At 39.0% G+C, this 19,791-nt stretch overlaps 1 protein-coding gene across 7 annotated transcripts in view; it reads left to right on the forward strand.

The window, feature by feature from the left end:
- lsm4 (LSM4 homolog, U6 small nuclear RNA and mRNA degradation associated) overlaps positions 1 to 19,791 on the forward strand; it is a 39,052-nt gene that overhangs the window by 884 nt on the left and 18,377 nt on the right. For 6 of the 7 annotated variants that reach the window (XR_009516068.1, XR_009516067.1, XM_059991349.1 and 3 more), the window contains exon 2: positions 19,066 to 19,107. Coding sequence is in view for 5 of the 7 variants with exons in the window: in XM_059991349.1 (XP_059847332.1) it covers positions 19,066 to 19,107 (42 nt within the window). In the remaining 2 variants the exon portion in view is untranslated. Of the gene's footprint in view, positions 1 to 3,041; positions 3,147 to 19,065; positions 19,108 to 19,791 lie in introns of those variants that run through there. The other variant, XM_059991351.1, reaches the window with a different exon arrangement.

Genomic DNA, 19,791 nt, shown 5'->3' on the forward strand with positions numbered 1-19,791 from the left:
CCTAATGTACTGTGCGGCAAAAGAAAGTTGGACCATTCCCACTAGGGTTCTGCTAGCTGCTGTTATTGATAGAGTTCAAAGAAAATTATTATCAAAGTGTATAAATAACACCATATGCAACCCCGAGCAAAGGAAAATCTGTAGATGCTGGAAATCCGAGCAACACACACAAAATGCTGCAGGAACTCAGCAGGCCAGGCAGCATCTATGAGGGATAAAAAAGTATGTTTTGGGCCAAAACCCTTCAGCAGGACTGAGATTAATTTAATTGCGGGCATACTCAGCAAATCTATAGAATGGTAACTATAACAGGATCAATGAAGGAACAACCAGAGTGCAGAGACAACAAACTGTGCAAATGCAAATATAAATAAATAGCAATAAATAATGAGAACATGAGATAAAGCGTACTTAAAGTGAGATCACTGGTTGTGAAAACATTTCAATGATGAGTGCAATTGTCCCCTTTTATTCAAGGGCCTGATGGTTGAAGGGTAGTAACTGTTCTTGAACCTGGTGGTTCGAGTCCTGAGGCTGCTGTACCTTCTACCTAGCAAGAAGAGAACGTGACCTGGGTAGTGGGGATCTCTGATGATGGATGCTGCTTTTCTACATTTCATGTAGATGTAGAGGCATTGGAGCAGAAAACTGCACCACGGCCATTTGATGACCCAGTCCAAGGTTGTGTCTTTGGACTATCTGTGTATTTTTAAGGATGATGACCTTCATTATTCCATTCCCTTGGCTCACATCTGGACCAGAACCAGCTAACTCACAGCCACCACTAGTGCCAAAATAATTCATGCTTAAGCTCGGTTTTGAGCCCAAGTTATCCTTCAGTGTCATCTGCTGTCTTCTCCAATGCAAGTAACTAGCATAACTAGCAAGTAACAAGTAACCCAACTGCTCAGCTCCAAGTATAGTGCGAGTGTAATGTACATAATAGTAGCAGCAGCAATCACAAAAGGGAAGCACAAAGGTGAATATTTACTGTCATATGTTTGAACTATATCTATTGCTGAAGATTTAATTGCTTTGTTCAAAATTTTTTCTTGTCATGCCAGAAGGGTACTAATAGGGTAACTAATAGGAAGTCAAAATGGGAACCAAGTTGGTTTAGGAAAATTTGGCTTTGTTTATTATGAGTGAGGTGCCTTGGCTATTGTAGAGAGGTTTCATTGTGTTCTTTGAGTGCTTTCCCATAATGCTACAAAGGAACACTCTTCCAAATTTCCTACTGTGCTTGCATTGCATGATGCATCAACATCACTTCAACAAACTAGTGTTTAAGTAATTTCAGTTTCTCCACATGAGTTTGTTTTTAAGTTGAAGGCCCCTTTGCTAATGTAAAGTTATCTGTAATTAGAAAGCTAACCCTGAGGGTTAAATTATAAGGATAGGTCACACATACTTGGCTTGTTCAAGGGATTGAAATGTGATCCAGTTGATGTATTTAAAGTGATTCGAGGATTTGATGGAGTGAATGGAGAAGCTGTTTGATTCAAAGGGAATCTTAATTTTATGCTTAGTGGAAGAACATTTGGGAATGAAATCAGGAAGCACTTTATGTACAGTCAAGTTTATTGTCACTCAACGATATACTGTACTTGTATGCCACTAAACGAGATGCCGTTTCTTCAGACCAGGGTGTAGTACACAGTGTGTAAGCACAGTCGTACACATAACACAGAATAATTTAGGAAAATAAGAATTAAATCTACAAATGAGTTATGCATAAGTAAAGTGCATGTATTAAATATTGTAGGGTACAGTACAGATTGTCCGGTGACAATTCAAATGTGATATGGCAGCGAGTTCAGAGGCCTAATGGCTTGTGGGAAGAAACTGTTTCCCACCTGATTGTTCTTGTCTTTATGCATCGGAGTCTCCTGCCTAATGGTAGAAAGTCAGAGAGGATGCTGGATGGTTGGGTGGGATCATTGATAATACTAAGAGCCTTGTGTACACAGCGCTCCTGATAAATGTTTCTGATGGACAATAGGGAGACCCCTATGATCCTCGACCATTCTCATAGTCCTTTGTAGGACTTCCTGTCCGACGCTTTGCTGATCTCGTACCAGATTGGCGGGGGGGGGGTGTGTAGGACACTCTCAGTGGTGTTCCTGTAAACTCAGTTAAGGTGGTCGATGATTAGAAGATGCTATTTGGGTAACCACTGACCCACACTACTGTGCAGGGTAGGTGATGTAGATATGTTTGTGCTGTTCTGGGATTAAGGACAAACACTTGGGATAAGGGTTTACAACAAAATAATTTTGAGGCTGGCTCTGTTATTTGATAAGATCATGGCTGATCTGTTATCATCTCAGCTTTCGTCCTCTTAAATGGAAGGTGTCTTTTACTTGTGTCTTAAAAATATTCATTTGTTTCTGTTTCCACAACCCTTTAAGGAGAGTACCATTAGATAAATCAATTTACTCCATCTGTCTCAAAAAGAGCAAACCTTTTATTTTTGAGAGTGATCTCTGTTCTGGAATAACATCTCCACATCTGACAGCAATACCCCTTAGGATTTTGTGTTTCTATCAAGTTCATTCTCACTTTTCTAGACTCCAGTAGATATGTTTTATCCCTCCACTCCTTCCTCATAAGACAACCTTCCCTTTCCATGTATTAATCTAGTTAGCTTATTGAGATGGGTGTGGGAAGGGGGGGATACTGATTTTTGTTTGTTGAGGAATGTGAATTTTCCAGAAGTTCACTCTCTTGTGTCACTAAGTAGATTCAAAGCTGAGTAAGATAGATTCTTGAGGAATCAAAGCAAGATGATCAGACAGGATAATGAAGTTTTAACTAATATTCAGCCAAGAAGTCTATTGGATGACCGATCAGGCTTCAGTGTCCTGTGAAAATGTTTCTCTCCTCCCCCCATTTTTTTGTGAACATGGTATTAAGTGTAACATGGGCATTTAGGGTTAATTTTAAAGATGTAGTCAGAACATTACTTATAATGACATTGAAGTGTGATAGCAGTAATGTATTGTTTGAGGAATAGTGTAGTGAAACTTGCATTTATTTGTAGAAAGATGAGTTTAAAGCACAGTATGAGTAAAAACTGGACAGCATACTTGTAAAATGCAGATGCAGGAAGATTTCCAGCTTCTCTACAACCTCTTGTCTTCGAGGTAAGAATCACATTTAAGCTAATAACGAGGTATTTACATAATACTTCTGTTTGGGGGGGGGGAAATGATCATAAATGCATAGCGAGTCTAAAAAGGTGCAAGGCTCTTCCACTGAAATCAAGTGCAGGTCCTCCCCAGCTAATAAGCCCATGACGTGTTTGCAGCCCGTACATGTGAACGATTAGGTGACCAGTGAGATGAATTTGCTGGCTCTTGTGGGGCTGCTGGCATCTTCTGCCTTGTAACTCGGATCATGGCTATATTTCTAACTTGCAAACCTTTCTTGGGAATGGATCGCTGTCGTAACCTGGGCGGGATGTGTAACTGCACAACTGAAAGTGAACGAATCACAAGTAATCAAATGCAAAATAACTGATGGCTTTCACAATTTTTGGATTACCTGCTGGAATGGATCATAAAAGGGAGCCCAAAGGAAATGCCCAGTATTCTGAAGGCATTGCATTTCCTTGAAGTATTGTGTGGATCTTCATGAAAGCAATTGAACTGCAATGTTGATAGTCATTAAAATAAGCTTGCAGAAGAATAAAGAACAAATGGTCTGACCAGGATTGTTAATAGCAATATGGTTGCTTGCAGCCAGCTGAGGTGCCCGATGCAAACCACAATGGTAGTGTAGGAGTTCTGCCCCTTTCCTCACTCCCTATACCCCCTTCCACCCTTTGCCTGTCCGAGCTTGCATTGTGCAAAGCTTACATTGAGCCAAGACTCCATTATCGCAATACTGGAAGCAGTACAAGAACTAGCCAACCATATTATGTATATTAATCAGTACAGATCCTGATAAACAAATAGTAGATTTAGCATAGCTGCTGGAAATTTAAATCTGTCACCGGAACTCCATCCTTGACTCCACAACAAACCACAGCCTGTGCTGTATCTTATTAAATCTTGTGTTGGATTGGCAGGGAGGGACAGGAGAAGGATGTATGCCTATCACAGGCTTATGATATTAGCATAATAAGATTGTACAAGGGATGAGTCACAGTAAAAACTCACATTGTGTCCCTGTATGAAATTCTCTTGGCTCTTACCCATCTATTCTTTCTTCAAATGCCCTATCAATATGAATCCATGTTTGTTCACCATACTCAGAAATGGCTTCAAGAGTTTTCCCACTGCCATGTTGTTTTTAGTGTCTCCATCAAAGCAGGATCTTAAAACAGACTAGCAATCTACTTACCACAACTGAAGTTCTGGCTCTGCAAAAGTTTCCATCCAAGGTGGAAGGTGGACATTTCCATTTTCCCTCATCATCTCGAGAACCTGTTAAATAAGCTAGAAAGCTGGGTTGAATGTTTTGTTGGTGCAGGCACAGAGTTGGCATAATTGTTCAATCTGGATGTTGCTTTGGGTCAACTCTTATAGAGCTGAAAGAGTTGGGGTGGGGAAAGACAGCGTATTTTAATTTCAGAGTGGGGGTAAGAATAAAGAGAACAACTGTTGAAACAGAGCTGATCTGTCTGAACGAGTATGAATGAGGGAATTAGCAAAGGAATATTAAACATCAACGTGTTGAAGTTGTCTGCACATCGGTTCCTGGAAATAAATGCTCATGATCACCAGGTCAAGTAGCATTTGTAGAGAAAAACCCAATTACTATTATAGGTGTATGATCTTTTATTAGAACTGGCAAATTCTGATATAAACAGGAATGAGTAGTTATTTGAAATTTCTGTATTCAGTATTGAGTACCAAGGACTGCAGAATGCCTGGATAAAAGGCAAGAGGCTGTTTCTTAAGCTTTCTTAGAAGGCAGGAGTTGGGGGTGAAGAGCTGCAGTAACCAGCATCTGGAAGGTCAAGTCACCTTGTGGACTGAATGAAGATGTGCTACAAAGTGTTCACCCCAGTCAGACGGTGGGTTCTTCAGTGTAGTAGAAGTTGTTGAGAGCAATGAAAGCAAACACTTGGAAGTATCAAAGGATTGCTGCTTCACCTGGAAAGATTGGATTCCTGGATATTGGGAAGGGTAAAAGCCTTGATACTGTTTTCTTGTTGCATCGGTAAATCCCACAAGGAAATGAGTAGTGATGGAAGAACAAACCAGAGAATCTCAGAGGGAGAGGTGAAGCTGTATCTAGTGGTGGAATCTCGCTGAATCTATACTGAAATGTTGGACAAATTATGATTAAATTTTTGTTGAATGCGGAGCCAAGAACAAGAGGAAGGAGTAAGAGCTGGATTGTAGGAAGTAGAGGCAACATTACTGTGAGCTTTCTTAATCGTGACAGGCTCCTCAGAAGTTCCCCTTTATTTTCAAAGAGGCCTTGAGTTGTTTTACATGCAACTAAAATGGCAGATAGGACACATCCTGAAAATGGTATCTCAGATTGTGCAAATACTCTTTCTGCACTGAGCTAAAGTATCAGCCTGGATTTTATGGTCAAGCCACTAAAAGAGGGCTCAAATCAGTGATCCTCTCTGTGATACTGTTCACATTGCTTTAGCACAGTCAGTTGCTGTATTGTTCCTGCCAGGGCTTTGTCAATCTGCACCGTTGAAGTTAATTGGACTGCCATATTTGATATCTCCATTTTAAACTGCACCCAACTTTTTCTTTGACACCAGAGATTTTTTTTGGAAACCTTTATAATGTGCTCTGTCCATTTTAAATATCCTGGGCTGTTATGCATCCTCTGCCAGTGGTGGCACTATTTAGCTATGAAAGAGTTTGTGTTGTGAAAGTGAGCTGTGAGAATAAGGTTGTAATGTTTTTGACAGGTCCTGGGTTTGTAGCAGGCAAAATGTTTTCCATTTGTTTGAAGTGTGTTTTTATCTTGACTGGACTGACAGTAATTCCAAGGCCGGTACTCCTAAATGTTATTCAATGATTGATGGTTGTAGCTTATTTCCAAATTGCTGCATCGTTATGTTACGCATTGGTTTGGAGAAATTTATGGCTCTGCAGAATGGGTTAAGGAGCACCTCAAAATATTTGGGTGATGTTACCTGAAATGTTTTAATTCAGACAAAGATAAATTATGCACACTTATTTTAGTGCTAAGCTACTGTAGCCAAAAATAACTGCTGATTTATGCAAACTTTAATTGTAAATACTTTCATTTCTGTTAAAGGTTACAAGAATTTCTGGTTATTTATCTGGAGGTGTGGAGTAGAAAATCAGGGAGGTTACTGAAATATTTAAGTATTTAGCAGGCCTGAGGTTGGGAGGATTGTGTATGATGTTATGGACTGTACAGAAAGACTAGCAAATAATAGGAATGATGTTTGCCAGGAGGTGTTGATTAAAGTGAGGAATGCAAACTTAGGGCCTTCAATTTGTGATTACAAGGTGATGGAGTGACAAGAGAATTGTGTTTGATTATGGCAAGTTACGACCAGGTATCAATCTAATGCTTCAGTGGTTAAATAGCACAAATTTAAATCTTTCTACTAAATAAGGAGGAAGATGGAAATTTTACTTTATCTTGAAGGTGGGTGGAATGTAAATTTCAGTGCCAGCGACTACACAGACTGAGTACTGATTAAAAGTGAGTGGAAAAGCTAAAAAGTGGGGCATGTAAAGGAACAAAGCTTAGGACGTGGGTGAATAAACAATTCAACCACTTGAGTACATTCAACTATTCAGTTAGATCATATACTGTTTCTTAACTCCATCCACGTTACACTCAGCGGCCACTTTATGGGGTTTTTCCAGTACCTAATGAAGTGGCCACTGAGTGTATATTTGTGGTCTTTTGCTGCTGTTCCCCTTCCACTTCAAGCTTTGTCATGTTGTGCATTCAGAGATGCTCTTCTACACACCACTGTTGTAACCTGTGGTTATGTGAGGTACTGTCACCTTTCTTTTAGCTTGAACCAGTCTGGCCATTCTCCTCTGACCTCTCATTTACAAGGTGTTTTCGTCCACAGAACTACAACACACTGGATGCTTTTTAGCTTTCACACCATCCTTTGAAAATCCTAAAGACTTGTTCATGAAAGTCCCAAGAGATCAGCAGTTTCTGAGGTGCTCAAAGCACTCCATCTAGCCCCAACAATTGCTCCGTTGGCGAAGTCACTTGGTTCACATTTCTTTCCCAATTCTGATGTCTGTCTGAACAGCAACTGAACCTCTCCATCATGTCTGCATGTTTTTATGTACCGAGTTGCTGCCTCCTGATTGGCTGATCAGATATTTGCACTAATGAACATGTGTACTTAATAAAATGGCCACTGGGTAAATATCCTTTCTATAGCCCTTTGCCCTCTCCAATAAAAATCTGCGCACAATACCAGAGGAGCTCAGCAAGTCGGGCAGCCTCTACGGAGGGGAATAAACAATTGATGTTTCCCTGGTATCAGCCCAAAACAGCAGCTATTTATTCCCTTCCATAGATATAGGCTGAGTCAACAAAAATTCATTACTTGCTTTGGAACTTCCTGGCCAACCCTACAAGATTAGGGATAGGTGGCAGCACCTCTGCCATGATTATTATCAACATCGGTGCTCCGCGAGGATGCGTCCTGATACCTGTAATCTACTCCTTGTACACTCATGACTGAGTGGCCAGATTCTACTGTAACTCCATCTATCTATAACAATTGGTTTGTTGATCATTGTTGTACTTCTTGCTGTCTCAGTCAAACAGGCAGCATAATCAAAGACTGCCCACCACTAATTCCAAGGGCTGCTCATTTTCTGCTGTTGTCATAGACTATTGAATGGTTCCCTACTTCTATCTCCCAGCGTACGGTACTCTGCGAAAGTCTTTGGCACCTATATATAGTTAGAGTGCCTAGGATTTGCACAGCATTGTATTTGTTAATGTGGGAGCAGAGAGCGAGTTTGTAAACCTGGCATGAGAAAAGGAATGTTGAGAATGGCGAGGGTGGAGCGATGTGGGACAGGTGATACAAGGACTACCAGGGCTGGGGGTGGTGGTGCAGTTGCAGATGCACCCACCCCTGAGACACTAGGCAAGGTCATTTGATTCCAACCAATTGTTTTATTGATCATTACAGAATGTCTCTCTGGTGCTTCCTGCTCCCTTCCCTCCCCACTTCCCCTTTTCCCAATCATGATTCCCCTCTCCCTGCCCTCTTCCCACTCAGCCCACAACAGAGACCCATATCAAAATCAGATTTATCATCAATCATGTGTCATGAAATTTGTTTGTTTTTTGCAGCAGCAGTACAGTGCAATATATACAATTACTGTAGTACTGTGCAAAAGTCACCCTAGCTCGGGGGTCGGCAACCCGCGGCTCTGGAGCCACATGTGGCTCTTTTACGTCTGTGCTGCGGCTCCCTGTTACTTTGGGAAATAATTGGTTGTGGCGACCCTTTTCCTGGCACATCCGAACCGACTCACAATTAGATAGCCTACGGAGGTTTGCGAGCACAGAGCTTTGGAGCCTCTGCGCCATGGGGGGCAGGTTGAGGGAGGCTTAAAAGTGAGGCTGAAGATTTCGAATAAGGTTTTTTCCTTCGACTGCAGTTACCGACTCCGTGTCGTAATTTTAGCGCTGCGTGTAGCACACCGCTACATGGTCAGTATTTAATTAAAATGTATTTTATGTTAGTTTGTTAGTTTTTGAAATGTAAATCTAAATTTGAAGATTATGGTGATCTTGTACAATCTAAATAAGATGTTGTGGCGACCCATTTCCTGACACATCCGAACCGGCTCACAATTAGCCAGCGTTCAGGCTAAGGGATATAGCCTACGGGGGTTTGTGAGTACGTGTCTTTTGCAACATCCGCGCCCATGGGGGGCGGGTTGAGGGAGGCTTAAAAGCAAGGCTGTTTAGTTCGAATAAAGCTATCTTTGACTGCAGTTTACTGACTGCGTGTAGCAACCGCTACGTGTTTTTATCGCTGGCTGTCCAGAGGGGAGGTGCTGAAACGCTTTGTCGCGTGTCTGGAAGAAGTGAAAACTTTCCTGGGCAGCAAAGGGCTCAACTTTCCTGAGCTGGAACAGCCAGAGTGGCTGGAAAAGCTACACTTCATGGTAGACATGACAGCGCACCTGAACACGCTGAACACAGCTCTTCAACGGGGTAAGGACGTACAGCCCTGCACATGTTGGAGGATGTTTTGGCATTCGAGCGCAAGTTGACGTTGCTTGCCAGAGATTTACAGAAAGGCACATTGTCTCACTTGCCCAATTTGAGAGAGTTCAAACAATGTCACGACATGATAAATTCGGAGTATTTACATTCTGCAATCATCGCAATGCAAACATCGTTTGGGAAACGCTTCTGTGAGTTCAGAGAGGAAAAAAACACATTATCCTTCCCGGTCACTCCCCTAAGCATCGATCCATCCCTACTGAATACGACTGCATTGTCAGGTGTGAGTCAACCTGAACAAGTATGATAAATATTTTAATTGCCTATTATTTTACGTATATTCATATGTTTTCATTGTTCAGTGAAATAGTCCTTTTATTTTTCAGGCTGACAGCTGGCTGATGTTATTTTTGATTTGCTGCTGGCGGCAAATTTAAGTTTGGCGTTTTTCATAAATACAAGGACTCAAATAGACGTTGAGTATTTTACTTAAAAGTAACCTTTAACCTAACGTCTTTTTTTCGGAGTTCAAAATGTTTCTGTTGCATGCAGAAATGTAATTTTGTTTTCTCTGCAGGAGTTCATCAATTTCATAAATGCAACACATTATAGTTTGTTTATACATAGCATAAAGGCAAAACAAAACGTTGTATGCAGTGTTATTTCATTTTAAATGTCAAACGGGTTTTGCGGCTCCCAGTGTTTTCTTTTCTGTGGGAAACGGGTCCAAGTGGCTCTTTCAGTGGTAAAGGTTGCTGACCCCTGCCCTAGCTATATATATATGACTTTTGCACAGTACTGTACCTTGTTATGATGTTGAATCTTATTGTCTATCTTCACTGCGCATTCCCTATAGCTGTTACACTTCACTCTGCATTCTGTACCTCACACTACCTTAAAATACACTGGGTAATGAATTGATCTGTATTAACAGTATGTAAGACAAGTTTTTCACTGTTCTTTGGTACATGTAACAATAATAAACCAACTCCAATTCTTTAGGTTGATCCCACCCCCTTGAGCTTCAGCAGTCCTTTGGGAAGAGAGAAAAAGAGATTGGTGCATTTTAGTGTGAAGATGTGCATTCCCAACTTGCTTTGGTTTTAAGATGATCATTTGTGTGTCATCTTCCCCCTCTTGATTTTATCTCTTTTAACTGACAGTTTGTTTACAGGAAGAACAGAAGGGTTACATTGCTAATTTGTTTGCTGTATGATGATTTTTTTTCCCGCAAGTGTGTCAAAAGTTTCAGTGTACCTGGTTTGAAACTATCCATATTATTGACTTGGGTGAGGGACTGGAGTGTAATAAGTTTGCTGCTACTACAAACCCCGATGGTTTATAGTAGACATAAGATATTGTAGTAAGCAGGAATAAGGTATAATGAGGTTTTTAACAACATCTTTCAAGCCTTACGTAAAAGGACAGAACAGCAGGTTCATGGGAATACCATGAACTCCCAACATGTCACACATTATCCTCACAATGGGATATGGAGAAGTGAGCAACTGGCAATGTGAATGTTGTGTTGACTTTCAGAATCCAGGAGTAATGAAGTTGTTAACTCTAGTACTAGTTGGTAGTGAGACAATAACTGGAGAGTTGTGAGCAGCTCTAATTTAATAGAAGAAGGATTAAATTTGTCTAAGATTCTCCAGGTTAATTCATGGGTTCAGCTGGCTGTCTCATGGTGTGAGATTAAGTCAGACAGGTTTATAATTCCTTTTTATCAATCTTTTTATTAATTAAAGAAACTGCATGTATATAAACAAGGAGAATTATTTCAAGTATCTACATTTTTAATCATATAAAAGAAAATAAGCATTATCGAGATCATATATAGTATTAATCAGATAGTATATAATAAAAATAAGATAATCAATTCCCCTCATCATTCCATAAAAAGATAAAGAAACTTTTATAATTTTTATATACATAAAAAACCCCGCTAAACAAAAAAAAAACAGAAAAGGAGGGGGGAAAGCCCATACTGAGAGTAAAAGCAAGAAAAGAGAAACCTTATGATCAAATCCAAAGTTTCGAGAAAGTAACTGGAAGATCAATAAATCAAACCACATGAAAATATTGAATAAAAAGTTGCCAGGTTTCTTCAAATTTGAAGGATGTATCAAATGTCCGACTTATTTTCTCTAAACTTAGACAGGACATAATGGAGGTAAGTCAATAAAAAACAGTAGGTGGATTTGAATCCTTCCATTTAAGCAAAATGGCTCTCCTAGCCAATGAAGTTGTAAAAGCTATCATCCATTGAGCGGAAACAGGAATATATCCTGCTTCCAGTGGAGTGATCCCAAAAATTGCTGTAAAAATAATTTGGTTGCAGGTCCAAATTCAAGACTTTTGATAAAGTTTTAAAGACATCTTTCCAAAAATTATCTCTCTTGATACAAGACCAAAACATATGAGTTAAAGTAGCCAGCTCAATATTACATCTGTTACAAATAGGATTAATATTGGGAAAGATAGGGGTTAATTTATCCTTTGACATATGTGCCCGATGTACTACCTTGAATTGTATCAAGGAATGACAGGCACAAATAGATGAAGTATTTACCAGATGAAAAAATTTATCCCATTGCTTATCTGAAAGTGACTCTCGACATTCCAATTCCCACGCAGCTTTAATTTTATCGTTAGATACAATTGGCAAATTCAATAACCATTTATAAATTATAGCTAACAGTCCTTTTTGAAATGGTTTAACCTGGAAAAAGAGTATCTATCATATTGGGTGAATAAGCAGAAGGAAAATTTGGAAGTAAACTACGTAAAAAATTCCTAATTTGTAAATATCTAAAAGAACTGTGCATTAGATAAGTCATATTTGTTCACTAACTAAGTGAAAGACATTAAATAATCCCCCATAAACAAGTCTAGAAAGTTATTATTCCTTTGGTTTTCCAAATTAAAAAGGTCTGATCAAAAACTGATGGTTTAAAAAAAAAATTAAGATGGATTTTATTAGAAAGAACAAAGTTATTAAACTCAAAAAATCTACGAAACTGAAACCAAATTTGTAATGTATGTTTAATAATGGGATTGAGGTCTCGACTACCAATCGTAGAAAGCAAAAAAGGAAGAGGAGCTCCCAGTAAAGAGGCCAAAGAATACCCCTTCACCAAGTTTTTCTCCAAATCCACCCATAAAGTACAGTCATGTATGTCTGAGTAATGAATCCAAAATGAAATATATCAAATATTAATTGCCCAGTAATACATTCTAAATTTTGGCAAAGCCATACCACCATGCTTTTTTAATTTCTGTAATAGAGGTTTACTCAATTTAGGAATTTTATTATTCCAAATATAAGATAGAATTTTAGAATCTGTTCTATCAAAAAAAATTTGGGAACCAAAGAAGGGATTGCTTGGAATGCTTACAAGAATTTTGGTAACTCTTATCATTTTAATAGCATTAATTTGACCAATTAATGATGATGTCATGGGAGACCATTTAGAAAGTATTTGTTGTGTATATTCAATTAATGGAAGGAAGTTATATTTATACAGGTTCTTAATTTTTTTGGTAATTTTAATACCAAGATAAGTAAAGTTATTTTTAGTAATGCTAAAAGGAATTTGATCATATTGATCCGTAGTTATTAATAGGAAATAACTCACTTTTGTGCAAATTTAATTTTAATCCAGAAAAACTACTAAATTCAGAAAATATAGATAACATAGAAGGAATAGATTTCTTAGGATCTGAAATATAAACTAACAAGTCATCTGCATACAACGAAACCTTATGCACTTTATCTCCTCTCTTAATACCTTGAACATTGTTGGAGTCCTGAAGAGCAATAGCAAGAGGTTCTAAAGCCAGGTTGAATAACAGTGGACTAAGAGGACAACCCTGCAGGGTACCTCTGAATAGCCTAAAATAAGGAGATTTTTGATTGTTAGTTATAACTGCCGCCATAGGAGCCTGATAGATCAGCTTAATCCAGGAAATAAAACCTGGACCAAAATTAAGTCTTTCTAAAACCTCGAATAATTAAGACCATTCTACCCTATCAAAGGCTTTCTCTGCATCGAGGGAAACAACACATTTGGATTCTTTAGATGGAGAGGAATGAATAATGGTCAATAATCTCTGAATATTAAATATCTATTCTTAATAAATCCAGTTTGATCCTTAGAAATAACCTTAGGTAAAATATAATCAAGACTGTTAGCCAAAATCTTAGAAAGAATTTTAGAATCCACATTTAATAAGGAAATTGGTCTGTAAGAGGCACATTCAGATAAGTCTTTTTCTTTTTTGAGTATTAATGAAATTGATGCCTCTTCGAAAGTTTTCAGGAGGGTCCCAGAAGATACAGAATCAGTGAAAATTTGGCATAAATGAGGTGTAAGTATTTTAGTAAATGTCTTTAAAAAATTCTACTGTAAATCTGGTCCCGGAGCTTTACCTGATTGAAAAGAGGATATAGCCCTTGCTATTTCCTCTCGTTTAATAGGCTCATCTAATATATTCATATCTTGAATAGAAATTTTGAGTATATTTTGGCAAGAATCTATTCATAAAAGTAGTGTTGTCTGGAAAATCAGATTTATAAAGGTTAGAGTGAAAATCCAAAAATACCTCATTAATTTCCTGACAATCTGATGTTTCAGTTCTATCAGTTCCTCGTATTTTCAAAATCTGCCATCTAGCCGTAGTTGCTTTAAGTTGACAAGCCAACGATTTACCTGACTTATCTCCATGTATATAAAATTGACTTCTAGATTTCAAAAGTTCCTGCTCAATGGGAAAAGTTAAAAGCAGATCATGCTGCGTTTGAAGTTTCACCCTTATATAAATCTTCACTAGCTGTTACTGAATCTTTATCTATTTCTTTAATCCTGTTAGTAATCACTAAAAGCTCCACTTTAGTTTTCCTCCTTAAAGCTACTGAATATGAGATTATCAGTCCCCTAAGAAAAGATTACATTGTATCCCAAATAACCAAATTTGACATACCCTCAGTTGTATTTAATTTTAAAAATAGAGAAATTTGCTCTTTAATAAAAATTACAAATGCTGAATCATGCAGCAGGTTAACATTAAATCTCCACTGAGATGCATTTCGTATATTATCAGGGAACTTCAGTATTAGTTTCGTGGGCACATGATCCGACAACGCAATAGCGTCATATGCACAGTCAGCGATAAAAGGCACCAATCGCATATCCAACAAAAAATAATCAATTCTTGAATATTTATGATGTATACGTGGGGGGAAAAAATAAATATCCTTGTCTTTAGGTTGGAGAAATCTCCAAATATCGACCAAACTGTATTCTAGTAAAAAAGAATTAATACAGGTCACAGCCTTATTAGGAAGCTACAGATTGGTTGATGACCTATTAATTGAAGGATTGAGACAACAGTTAAAGTCACTGCCCATGATCAACTTATATTCATTTAAATTTGGCAATGCAGAAAATAACCTCTTTAAAAAACTCAGGAATGTACGTTAGGTGAATACACACACACACACACACACACACACACACACACACACACACACACACACACACACACACACACACACACACACACACACACACACACACACACACACACACACACACACACACACACACACTCACACACTCACACTCACACTCACACTCACACTCACACTCACACTCACACTCACACTCACACTCACACTCACACTCACACTCCTTCCTTCCTTCCTTCCTGTAGCAATTAAGTATCTTCCACTTGAATCAGTGATGTATTACAATGTACAAAAGGGATTTTAAAATTAATAAAAATAGATACCCCTCTAATTTTAGTTACTGATGAAGAATGAAACTGAGAGCCCCTCAAAAATTAAAAAAAACGGTTTTCATCTTCCCTAAGGATATGGGTCTCTTGTGCAAAAATAATATCAGCTTGGAATGTTTTTAATTTCTTAAAGATCGTTATACGCTTAATAGGTTGGTTCAAGCCATTCAGGTTCCAAGAGATTATATTAATTTTATTAACATCCAAAATAAGGGTTTAAGTTGAGATTTTATAAAATAAGTTAGTGCACTGACACAGACCAACTCCGCAGGGAAGAACAAATTATGGATTCGATCAGAGAGAAAATAAACATGATTGACAAGAAAACCTCTCAAGACTGCCCAGTCGAAAAAGCCTAAACTAATAGCCCTGCCCCTCTCCCCACAAAGCCCAAAAACCCCAATAGGTGGACAGCATGCTAAACTAAACTCCCTAAACCCCTTGTCTCCAATAGGCAGACTCTTTTTAAAAAGTTATATGCTGACACCACTGACTAAAGACACAACAACAGATAGATAAAGAGATAAACAAATTCCAAATATTTTGATATTGTGTATAATAGAGGTTAGAATGTAGTTAACAGCGGCTATCTTAAATTCATTTAATAAAAATTCATCATATATTCACAAGAAAGATAGATTCAACCAAATAATATGTTACTACTGCTAGTGGTAAACTCTCACAAATCCTAAAGGAAAAAATAAAACAGCGAAAGCAATGTCTGGACAGACATAGAACGTAGATTGAACTTTCAATGATCCAGCTACAAATGACTCTCGGCTAAGGATTAAGTGTTTGAGTTGCTTGCAAGACAGGGTTAAGCTCCTTTATAAATTTCCAAGCCTCTTCTGGGGAGTCAAACTGTTTTGAGCGAGCATTAGGCGGGGAGATTCTCAGATGAGCTGGATAACTCAGAGGGCTGACAGTTCTTAGAAAGTTCAGCCATCACATCCTGATTTTTAATTCTTTCTGCATAAACCTCAGGGGCAAAATCTTCAACTGTACGAATCTCTACTCCATTATAAATTAGCTTCCCCCACTTCCTAGCATCTCGAAGAATTGCTTCTTTAGTAGCAAAGTAATGCAAACATAAAATCACCGGGTAAGGTTTCATCTCCACCGAAGGCTTCAGGCGGGAGATTCGGTGAGCTCTGTCTATCAACGGAGGAGCTTCGAGTATCTCACTAAAAAGTGAGTGTAGCATATTCATAAAAAACTTCAGTGGCTCACTGGTTTCCATGTTTTCAGACAAACCCAGTATGCGTAAATTTATCCTACGACTTCTGCTTTCAGGATCAATCATTTTCTTCTTAATTATTAATAATTCCGAAGAAACCTCAACAATTTTCTTTTCCATAGTAGATATCTTTAACCACTTGATTCATTGTCTCCTGTTCTGATTCTATTAGTGTCCTTTTTAAGTGTCTGATACTGAAATTCCAGATTCCTCAAACATTACTGGAGAGCAGAGACAGTTTTTTCAAGCTTTTCATTAGAGTTCGTCAGTTTATCAATCTTAGTGTCCAGCTTTCCGATCTTGGTGTTAATATTTTGCATCAAAAAAAACATTCTTTCTGAAGTAGAGACTTCCACTGCCTGCTTAGTTTGTTCAGTTTCAGAAACAATTTTGCCATCTCTTAATTCGATTGCAGTTTGGGTTCCAGCCATCGTAATTAAATTGTAAATCCTTCACTAAAAGTAGTAAATCTTCAAAGTTTAAACAAAACTAGCAGTGGAAAGTAAGTTGTAATGGGTATTTTACCTTTCACCCTTAACCTATGACTTCTAGCTCTAGTCTCACCCAACCTCGGTAGTAAAAGTCTGCTTGCATCTACATTCCTCATAATTTTGTATACCTCTATCAAATCTCTTCCCATTGTCCTTTGCTTGAGGGAATAAAGTCCTAACCTGCTCAACCTTTCCCTGTATCACAGGACCTTGAGTTCCAGCAACATCCTTATAGATTTTCTCTGTATTCTTTCAATCTTAGTGATATTTTTCCCATAGGTTGGTGACTAGAACCACACAATACTCCAAATTTGGCCTCATTAGCATCTTAGAAGACTTCAAAATAATGTCCCAACTCCTGTACTCAGTAATTTGATTTATGAAGGCCAATGTGCAAAAAGCTTTCTTTATGTCCCTCTACCTGAGACGCCACTTAAAGGAATTGCGGATCTGTATACCCAGATTGCTCTGTTGTTCCACACTCCTCAGTAGAGTTATAGAGGAAGAGCTCAATGAAAGAAGCTATTCTTTAAGGGGCTTGAAAATACTGATACTGAGTCAAGAATTAAGAAGTCAGCCATTTAGGAGCAAGATGAAGAATTTCTTCACTCGTGTTTTAGACACAGTTCTTAAGGCAGATTGATTTGTGGAATATTGTTATGGACAAGAAATTGGTGTTAGGGTTGAGGATCTGCTGTAATGTCATTAAATGGTGAAGCAGGCTTAAGGGACAGAATGGCCTGTTAGAGATCTATTTCATTATCATTCACTTCTGCTAGATTAGCTACCCCCAAACACCACCAGATTAAATCAGAGTAAAAAAGTACATCAGAATCATTCTGTGGAGTCCATTTGGCCTATTGTGCCTATCTGGGTGTTCCTTTGAAAGAGCTCTCCATTGGTTTAAATTGATCACAAAATCCTGTAACCTTTTAACAACTTCAGTTAGATCACCTTTAATTTTCTAAATTCAAAGAAATCAAAATTGATCTGTGAAACGTGTCTCATGGAGATTAAATGGACCAAGTTTTATAATTCCTGGAATTAAGAAGAATGATCTCAATGAAAGAACTGATTCTTAAGGGCTTGAAAAGATTGATTCGGTTAGGAAGCAAGAACCTGTGTGGGTCTCAGTGTTGTTATTGATGGATCTCTATCTGCATGTATGGGGTGTCTAAGGAGGAGTAGCACCTCTGGTGGGGGGGCCTGCCGTGCCCTTTTCAGGGCAGCACGTCCACCTTTGGTCACCACCTGGCGCTCAGCTCTCACCAGTGGCTCCAAGTAGCTGTAACACGCCACATCCCCGGTAAACTGTCACAGCAGACGGGCTAAACCAGGTGAGGGTAGCTGACAGGTCTTCGACCCTCAGTTAAGTAGGGCATCTGTCTATCCCAGCGTTTGAAGTCTGTCCCTGGCAGATTGAGTGGAGGAGACCGATTAATGGTCCAACGGTCAAGAAGGCAGGCCAGCAGGTGTTGTGGAGCGCTAAGAGCACGACAAGACACTTAGACGTCCTGGTCATCCACTGCAGCAGGAGAGGTGTCCAGCCGTAACGGTTGTCTGTACCATTGGATCGAGAACTCTTCTGCTGAGAGAGTGGGATTGCCCCTGTGCAATGGCTGTTCCACTTAAAACTCCATCACGCGTAGGTTTCTGTGTCTTCTTCGAATCCGAAGGACTACCACTACTGTCTGTGCTCCATGGCTATTTTTTTCACTTCCCTCTACTCACTGCCCAGAACTGAATGCAGTAACTTCAGGTGGCTTCTAACTAACTAATATAAATTATAGCACAAAATTAAACCTTTTTGTATTGCGGAGGAGCAAAACCTATTTATGTGTAACCTCTTTGCATTATCAGATAACCACCATTTCTTAACACCGGCTTCGAGTTTCTGGGAAACTGACAGGCAGTTGTTTCTGTTGCACTAGTATCAATTATACTCCATTAAGAAATGTAACACCTACTGATACTTCAAGACCATCAAAACCAGCCATTGTGCTAGGGACATCCTGATTCTTCGCTGCTACGCTCCAAAAACAATAAATATACTTGTGTTAATTGGCCATCTTTCTGTGGAGATATGGTTAACGTATTGATTTTTTTGTGTGTGTGTGTATTTTCCAACTTGCAGATGCATGTAAAGACAGCTTGTTTGTACTCAGCGGCGGTTTCTGTACTATTTTGGGTGGGATCTGCACTGGTTATCAGAGCTTGCCTTGTTATTAGTTACCCTTTAATTAGGGGAGCTGCTGAGTTTTCGGGGGAAATTTTGTGGGAGGTTGTATTTCAGTTGCAAATTTTGATTATGTGAAGCAGATCCTTCTGTAAGATTTAATTTTGTTCTTGTTTCAGCTACCCCTCTCATTACTGAAGACAGCACAGAATCATCCCATGGTGAGTCTGGTTAAAGCCATTAACAGGTATTGATAATTTTGTATGCTAGTCATGCCCCTTCACCCACTTGCAGTGGCATCTGGAGAACGTCCTGTGGAACCCACCAACAAGCGGCTTGGTATAATTTTTGACTAGGTTTCTGAGAAGTCGCCTTGCACTTTTTTTAGTGAAATCCAGATGCTGTAGAAAAGTAAGTTGTTCAAAGAAAATAGAACACTTTTTTAATGCCTTAAGATCCTCCCCAAGTACTTGCTCATGTTATTCAGGGGTTTAAATTTTAATTTCTGAGAACTCTGGCATTGATGACCTTGTAAGGTTTACCAACTGAGTAACTTGGGGATTGAGAGCTCAGGAGCTGACTCCATCATCTGCCTGGTATTAAACGGCTTTGTGTAGATGGCAAGCTGTGCTGGTCAAAAATGGTTTCGAATTTGTAGAAAGCTTTAATTCAGGCACTAAAACACCTCAGACCAATCTCCCAATTCCTGTTTCTACCAGACTGTCAGGCTCTTTGATTGCACTCAGACAGCTGTCTGCACGTTCCAGTTTTCTATAGCATGTCTCAGTATCCACACCCTTGGTGATATGTGGTAGGGTTTGACGTTGCCGAGCCTGTCTGGAGAGCTTCTGTTGACAAATGTTTGTTTGTGGAACAGACGCAGTCAGGCCGCCTGGTGCCTGTCT

This window comes from Hypanus sabinus, chromosome 16 (genome assembly GCF_030144855.1).
Source record: "Hypanus sabinus isolate sHypSab1 chromosome 16, sHypSab1.hap1, whole genome shotgun sequence".
NCBI classification, from domain to species: domain Eukaryota; kingdom Metazoa; phylum Chordata; class Chondrichthyes; order Myliobatiformes; family Dasyatidae; genus Hypanus; species Hypanus sabinus.